This window comes from Chaetura pelagica, unplaced genomic scaffold (genome assembly GCF_000747805.2).
Source record: "Chaetura pelagica isolate M959 unplaced genomic scaffold, ChaPel_1.0 scaffold171, whole genome shotgun sequence".
Classification (NCBI taxonomy): domain Eukaryota; kingdom Metazoa; phylum Chordata; class Aves; order Apodiformes; family Apodidae; genus Chaetura; species Chaetura pelagica.
In genome coordinates this window covers 3,264,509-3,272,218 of record NW_009952066.1, presented here as the reverse complement: position 1 = coordinate 3,272,218, position 7,710 = coordinate 3,264,509, and the positions used below count along the sequence as shown (strand labels likewise).

At 42.6% G+C, this 7,710-nt stretch overlaps 1 protein-coding gene across 1 annotated transcript; it reads left to right on the top strand.

Annotated features, from left to right (window-relative positions):
* Positions 1 to 212: 212 nt before the first annotated feature.
* Positions 213 to 7,710, top strand: LOC104395139 (amine sulfotransferase-like). The gene is made up of 6 exons (XM_010004819.1): positions 213 to 374; positions 1,695 to 1,903; positions 5,220 to 5,346; positions 5,958 to 6,052; positions 6,639 to 6,819; positions 7,589 to 7,710. Exons 1-6 carry the CDS (start codon positions 236 to 238, stop codon positions 7,708 to 7,710), a joined length of 873 nt encoding a protein of 290 aa, XP_010003121.1. The 5' UTR covers positions 213 to 235.

Here is a 7,710-nt window from a genome sequence, read left to right as displayed (position 1 = left end):
AGATGTATCCTGAGTAATGTACTTCTGAAAATCTGAAAGAGAAATTTCAGTGTACTGTTTGCAGATTTTAACTGAAATGCACTTTTCTAAAATCTGCCAGCACTGTTATCTGTTTGAATTACTCGTTTGTTTGTTTGTTTGTTTGGCTGTTTCTGTGACATGACAGACAAAGAAATAATCTAACTTTATATTTTCTTGTTGCAGGTTATTTGCCTATCAGGACAACAGATAAACAATGGAACCATCAAAAAAATATCTATTTGAATACAAAGGGTATTATTTTGGTGTAGAAACTACACCTGAGTATGTAGCTACCCTAGAGGATTTTGAAATCAATGACAGTGACATATTTATAACAACTTACCCCAAATCAGGTAAGAACGGAATGTTTCTAAAGGGGGGAAAAGCAAAGCCCAGAAGGAACGGCAGGGAGCACCAGGTGTGGTTATGGCAAAGGCAGAAGTGATACGAGAAGCCTGTGGAGGGGTCATGGGTGACGAGCAAGGGGACAGGGATCCCGGCAATGTTAGCTCATCATCACTGGGCAGCACCTGGCTGAGCTGCCCAAGTAGGGCAGAGAGGAAGGAGGGTGGGAAGGAATATTTAAGGGGTAATGATGTTATGGCACTGGGATGAGCACGTCTTTGGAAGGGGAAGTTTTGTTTTGCAAAATGATGGGCTGCTCTGGGACAAGGAGGAGTTGGAAGATGATTCTAAGTCATGACTAGCACAGGAGGTCTCTTGATGTCATTCACACCTTTTTCTCTATCCAGTCTCACCATCTTGTCTCATTCTTCAGGCTAAGGTACCTTTCAATACTTCTGTTGAATCTCTATCACTGCACAGAAAAATTGTCCGGATTGATTATGCCAAGCAGAGCAAGGCAGTAAACACAGCTGTGAAATCACTGGATATGGTTCCTCTGAATCCTAGGGCTATTTCCTTTTATTGCCCAGTGGCTTTAAATCCACAATATGTGTACAGTCTAATCTCCAGAACCAAGAGCTTCCTTGCCAGATGAGGCCTGAACAATTAGTCTTCAGTTTCAGATGCCTGCCTTTCTCTGTACTTCTTCAGGGTAACCTACAGCAATAATTCAATTCTCTTCTGCATTGATTTGAATTCTCCCAAGTGTTCACCTTTACTGGCCTATGGCCTAAAAAGTAAAAGTAACCAGTGCTAGAGCTGATAAGGTCAGAGCTGGATCTAAACAGTTCTGCTCATCGCCCAAGTGGCCTAACCATTCTGGATTTGTCTCCCACCATTACCACATGAGCACATACTGGCACAGTGGTCAGCCACCTTCAGGGTCCTGCCTTTTTAGATCGTACCTGCCAGCATCTGTGACTGACCTTCCCCAAGGAACTTTAGAGAGCCTATTGCCACAAGCCTTTGCTTCATGGGACTCATTTGTGTTTTAAAAACGTGGTGTTATCAGCTCACAACTCCATCACAACACTTTGCAGGAGTTCTGGAAGCAAAGGTCATTTCCAGATCTGCCAAGGATGAGAGATATTTGGCTGTGTGTCCCACAGAGATGCAGCAATTCATGTTGTAACAAGAGGGTGAGGACAGACCTAATTTGTGTGGTGAAACTCACTGTAGCAGAGGCTCTGTTAATAACAATATACTCTCTTTAATTTTAAAAAATAAATTTATCAAGCAAAGTTCAAATAAAAAGTTTTTCTTCTTAGGAACTGTGTGGACTCAGAACATTTTGAGCTTAATAATTCATGACGGCCACCGTAATGGAACAGAAAATGTGGAGACCATGGAAAGAATCCCATGGCTGGAATACAATTTAAAAAAAACGGATTATACAAAACTTCCTTTGCCTCGTGTACTTGCCACCCACCTGCCTTACTACCTGGTTCCAAGAGACCTGAAAAACAAAAGAGGACGTGTAAGCGATGTTATGTTTACAATTTTGTTAAAAGCAATCCTGCCAATCTGCCTCAGTGAATTGGTCCAAATCCCACCTTTTTTTCTTCTTTCAGTTCCCTGTGTCTCAGTTTGAATATCACCTGCTTCATGTATGTGGGGAGATCAGGGACCTTCTAAAGCTCTTTTCTTTCTTTCCCTTTCCCCAGTTTCTCAGCCTCAACACCGATAGAGAGAGGGGTGGTGCATCTAGGACAAGGGCTAACGGTTTTAAACTGGAAGAGGGTAGTTTGGACTAGTCATTAGGAAGAAACTAATCACTATAATGGTGGCAAGACGCTGGCACAAGTTGCCCAGAGTGGCTGTGTTTGCCCCCTCCTTGAAAGTGTTCAAGGCCAGGTTGGATGTGACTTTGAGCAGCCTGGTCTAGTGGGAGGTGTCCCTGCCCGTGCAGAGAGGTTGGATGATTCTCAAGGTCCCTTTCAGCCCAACCCATTCTGTGATTCTGTAACATCAGGGAAATATGCCAGGATCAAAGATTGCACCTTGTGAAAACATGTGATTCTGGTGAAGTCTGAAGAAAAGTCTCCCACACTGAAAATATGAGTAGGATGGGATATTAGAAGGTAGAGAGGGAATGCAAGAACTGCCTTTTCTTGTTCCTCGGTGTTGTGAGTTTCTGAATTGGACTCTCCATCCATTGCTCAGGGCCTGTCTCCCATGGAAAATACTTCCTTAGAGACAGGCGTAACCACATGACTACTACACTAAAGGTCAGTGACAGAACATGGACATACAGACTAGTCTGAAGATGTATATGGGATGCCTACTCCCAACAGCACACCAGGAATTGTCTTAGCTGTCTTATTTTGCTCTGAGGACAGGGATCTCATACTTCTGTCAGTCTTTTTTATAATGGTCCAAATTACATCTGTCCCCTCTATTCTTATTTCTGATGCAAGATTTTCCACAGCTGAAGGAACAGACAGCCATGGCAGAGCTCTGCCCACATGGGCTATAGAGGCAAGCTCTTAGTGCTGCTGTTACCTTCCCCACAAATACAAGTGTAGCAGGAAACTGCAATGTGCTCACTATTTTCTTCACAGTACCAGTGAAGTTTAGAGGAGAGAGCTCGTATGCAGAAGATTTAACATCCAAACAACACCCAGCAAAGAATGAGAAAGTTGCCCCAAAATCACACAGAGCACACATGTCAGAAAATATGGAAACTGTTGTGACTTCACAAAAATCTTGCCTGTGCAGGGGATCTTTTCCACCTCTACTTCCTCTACTTGAGTATGTCACTCCGGTTGTTTGTATTTTCTATCAAACCATAGAATAACTTTTGAGGTCAGGGCTTTTGAATTAGGCCTTATTGAGTTGTCTTGCAATGTGTTAGGAATCTTCATTTTATACAGTTGGAAATAATGGTTTTGTTTTTTGCTAAAGATAATTAGATTTTCAGCCAAGTGGGAATCAGAAGTAGACATTTTTCCTAGGTAGAAAGGCAGTCTGAGAGGATGATTCTTCAGTCTCCCTCTGCAAACATTTGTTATCTTGTAAGGGCAACATGCCAGGCTCTATTTTCTCTTCCTAATTAGACACTGACTGTTAATAGGCAGAAATTTATTAGAAGCTGGTACATGATGCTAGTCAAGAGGCAGAGGAGTCTGCCCATCTCGCTAGTGGTGTTTGGTCTATGCCCAAGGCAGCAGCTCTTGTGTGGTCAGGAGTCAGTAGGAGCCAAAACAACCCTTGCCCACAACAGCTCCCTCCTTTAAGATGCCAGGGCTCTAACATATAACTCAAAATCTGCCTGCACGCTGCCTCTGGCGCAAGCATCACAGGCCAGGAGTTGAGGTCACAGAGTACTGGTGCTGTCAACACTACCAAAGCTGAGATTTGCGATATATTCTTCTTAATTTCATTGTAATTTTACACAGAAGGGAAGTTGAATCAACCTAATGATTTTCTAGTGTTACTGCAATCTGCCTGCCTTGTATAAGAAAATAGTGTCACTGAATCCTGTAACACTGATTCCATGAAGAGAATTAGCCACAGGCACTGAACAACTGCAACTACAGAAATGTCACCACCTATAAACAAATCCACAGCACCATATTATTCAGAATTTACCTAATGTGATTGTAAACTTCAAACTGCTATTGCATGTTTTTTAATGGGACCTATATCATAGACTCATAGAATGGTTTGGGTTAGAATGGACCTTAATGATCACCTAGATCCAGCCTGCCTGCATTGGTATGGACATCTCCCAGTAGATCTGGTTTCTCAGACAGCCGTGCAAGCTACCCTTGAAGACTTCCAGTAATGGAGAATCACAGAGATATAGAACCACTTAGGCTGGAAAATACCTTTAAGATCATCTAGTCCAACCATTAGACCTAACCCATCAAGTCTAGCACTAAGCCATATTTCCAAACACCACATCTAGAGGACTTCTAAATGCATCCAGGAATGGTGACTCAACCACCTCCCTGGACAGCATGTTCCAATGTCTAACAACCCCTTCAGTGAAAGAGTTCTTCCTAATGTCTAGTCTAAACCTTCCCTGGCACAACTTGAGGCCATTTGCTCTTGTTCTATCACCAGTTACTTGTGAGAAGAGACCAATGTTTACCTCTTTACAATGTCCTTTCAGGTAACTGTAGAGGGCAATGAGGTCTCCCCTCAGCCTCCTTTTCTTCAGACTAAACAGCCCCAGTTCCCTCAGCCACTCCTTGTAAGACTTGTTTCTCAAGGCCTTCATCATCTTTGTTGCCCTTCTTTGGACACGTTCTGGCACCTCTTATGTCTTTCTTGCATTGAGGCGCCCAAAACTGGACACAGTGTTTGAGGTGTTGTCTCACCAATGCTGAGTGCAGAGGGATAGTCACCTCCCTGGTCCTGCTTGCTACACTATTTCTAATACAAGCCAGGATGCCACTGGCCTTCTTGGTCACCTGGGCACACTGCTGGCTCATATTCACCCGCCTATCAGTCAGACCCCCCAGGTCCTTTTCTGCCAGACAGCTTTCCAGCCACACTTCCCCAAGCCTGTAGCATTGCCTGGGGTTGTTATGGCCCAAGTGCAGGACCTGACACTTGGTCTCATTGAACAACTGACCTTGGCCCATCGATCGAGCCTATACAGGTCTCTATGTAGAGCCTCCCTACCCTCAGGCAGATTAACACTCCCTTCCAACATGGTGTCATCTGCAAACTTGCTGAGGATGCATTCTACCTCCTCAAGTGAGAAGTGCCGGGAAAATGCACAGCTGGTCAGAGCAAGGCAGTCCTTTAAGATCTCTAAAACTAGTCTTCTTGTTATTTTTCAGATTATTTATGTGACCAGGAACCCTAAGGATGTTCTGGTTTCTTACTACCACTTCTCCAAATTCATGAATACACTAGAGGAAATACCAGATTTTAACCTTTTTATGGAGAGATTTTTGGCTGGCAAAGGTAGGATACCTTTTTTACTAAAGAGCCCAAATCATATTCCATGACCTCGGATTGAAGGGAGATCAATTATATCAATAAATATAAATTACCTCATCCTCAGCTGTACTGTAATTTGAATACAAAGCTACAATCTGGCTGAGCATTTTCAGATTCAACCTGGTCTGAAGGGAGTAGCATAGGCATGGCTTTGATTCTTTCAATAACATGCAAGCTGCTTACTTTATCTGAAGTGGATGCTGACTCAGAATATTAACATTATGACTGAAAATCCATTAACACTTTCTGTGCTTGGTTAGTGGAGCTGAACCCATAAGCACAGACATCATATGGCAAAGATAGACAAGCAGTTTTCTGCTTCTGCCAAGATTAGTTCAGATTACTCAAAACAAAAGGGGATGTGTCACATTAGCTCAGAGAATTGTCACAAGACTGGAAGCATGCGTCCCTGACACTATCAAAAAATATTATTTTAAAAAACACTTTCAAAGACCTAAATGATTGATAATCCTACTGTTTTACCACTAGCTGTTAATAGTATTTATCCTTTTTTAAAATATTTTATTTTATTTTTTTTAATATATATATTTTTAATAATTATTTCCCTTGCAAAGTACTTGGCAGTTCGTGGTTTGATCACGTTGCAGGCTGGGACAGTCATGCAGAGGATTTCAACATACTCTTCCTTACCTATGAAGAAATGAAAAAGGTAAGGTCGATTAACATCACTGTATTAAAGATACTCTCTTCCATTATTGTGTGCAGTATTGGACAGCTCTTTATTATTATATATTATTATATTACACTTTATATTGAAAAGTTCATGATCCATTGTGGAGTAGATTCAAGGTGATAATTCCAAGAGGATGAAGTAATTTGTCTCATTGGTTCAGGGTCATATCAATTACTAGACAATTATTAGGTACTTTATTTAGGTAGTTTGGCTGCCCCTAGCTTTGTGAGACTTCTCATTTCTCCCAGGTGGCTGCCCTTCTTCTGGTGGGCAAGCCCCAGAGTGTCCCAGCCACAGCAGCACAGCCTGGGCCATAGGCCACTGCATGGGTCCCTCAGCTTTTAGAGCCTGGGGTTGTTCAGGTCCAGCCCCTCTCTAGGAAAAGACTGACAAGATCGCCAAAGGCTGAGTGGGAGGTGTGATTCCAGGGGTGACTTTGCCAGGGCATCTAACTTGAGATACAGGTTTTGCACCCTAATGTATGTTCTTTGTTATCCTGTATTTCACTGCTGTATGCATTTCGTTCTTTGCATCATCATGACTTTTCAAAGTAACATTGCAGGATCTCAGAAGTGCTGTGCTGAAGATTTGCAACTTCGTGGGCAAGAAGCTGAGTGAAGAGGAAGTGGACAGTGTTGTGAGACAGGCTACATTTGAGAACATGAGGAAAGACCCCAGGGCAAACTATGAGAACCTGCCAGATGAATGGGTATCAAGAGACAAGGGTAGATTCCTACGAAAAGGTAAAGTGGAAGCAGACTGATGCACCAGCTATTTGCTCCCGCACTTCCTGGTGTAAGATAAGTCTAGGGTCTCTGGTCTCAGATGGAATGCTCCATTTCCAGGGGAAGAGTTCAGGTCAGTGGCAAATAGAGCAGTTTTATTGCCATGGTATCCATGATTTTACCGTATTTTCCTTAGGATAATTAAAAGGTAATAATTTACAGATTGCAACACTGGCTGTAACAGGCCTGTCAGATACAGATAAAGATTTCAGGGTTGTACTAAGGCCAGGGTAAGGTAATACTTTTTTTTACTGTTTCTTACTTTTTAAGGCAAGTCAGCTTAATTGTGTGAGCACAGACCTTCTTCAACAACTACCCTCTGAGTCCATACATGGCACTCCTGGGCTCCTGGGCATTGCTAAGATGTCGCAACAGTCAGGGAGGAGACCTTCAGGGATTATAGAGTGGTGCCTATGAGAAGAATGAACACTGTTGCTTTAAATAATTTCTCTTTTGATCTCAACAGAATCAGTAAAACATCAGAACAAATTAGTTTAATAACTTCATGAGGAGTCATGATTATAGGTCTATGCTGCATATAATTCATAGCACCTAGATTTGGAAGCGTGTCCTCAAAAGAGTGCAAAGAGCCTCAGCTGGCAGACCAGCAACAGGGAGATGTTAAGGATGCCAGGAATTGCTTCCCAAGACTAGCACTCTGTTTCCAGTGGGCTTTTCAGAGGTGCACGTTCTGCTTCTCATCTCTCTTTGCTGCGTCTTTCCTCAGGCACTGTTGGAGACTGGAAAAACACAATGACAGTAGCACAGAGTGAAAGGTTTGATGAAGTTCTTAAAGAGAAAATGAAGACCCTGCCCATCAAATTTGTCTGGGATACTGATGAAATGTAG

Excerpts from the sequence above, each read along its gene's own strand:
- LOC104395139 (XM_010004819.1), top strand. The coding sequence starts at position 236 with ATGGAACCATCAAAAAAATATCTATTTGAATACAAAGGGTATTATTTT. Across the intron at positions 375-1,694 it reads AACAACTTACCCCAAATCAG|GAACTGTGTGGACTCAGAAC; the intron begins GTAAGAACGGAA and ends TTTTCTTCTTAG. Across the intron at positions 6,820-7,588 it reads GGGTAGATTCCTACGAAAAG|GCACTGTTGGAGACTGGAAA; the intron begins GTAAAGTGGAAG and ends GTCTTTCCTCAG.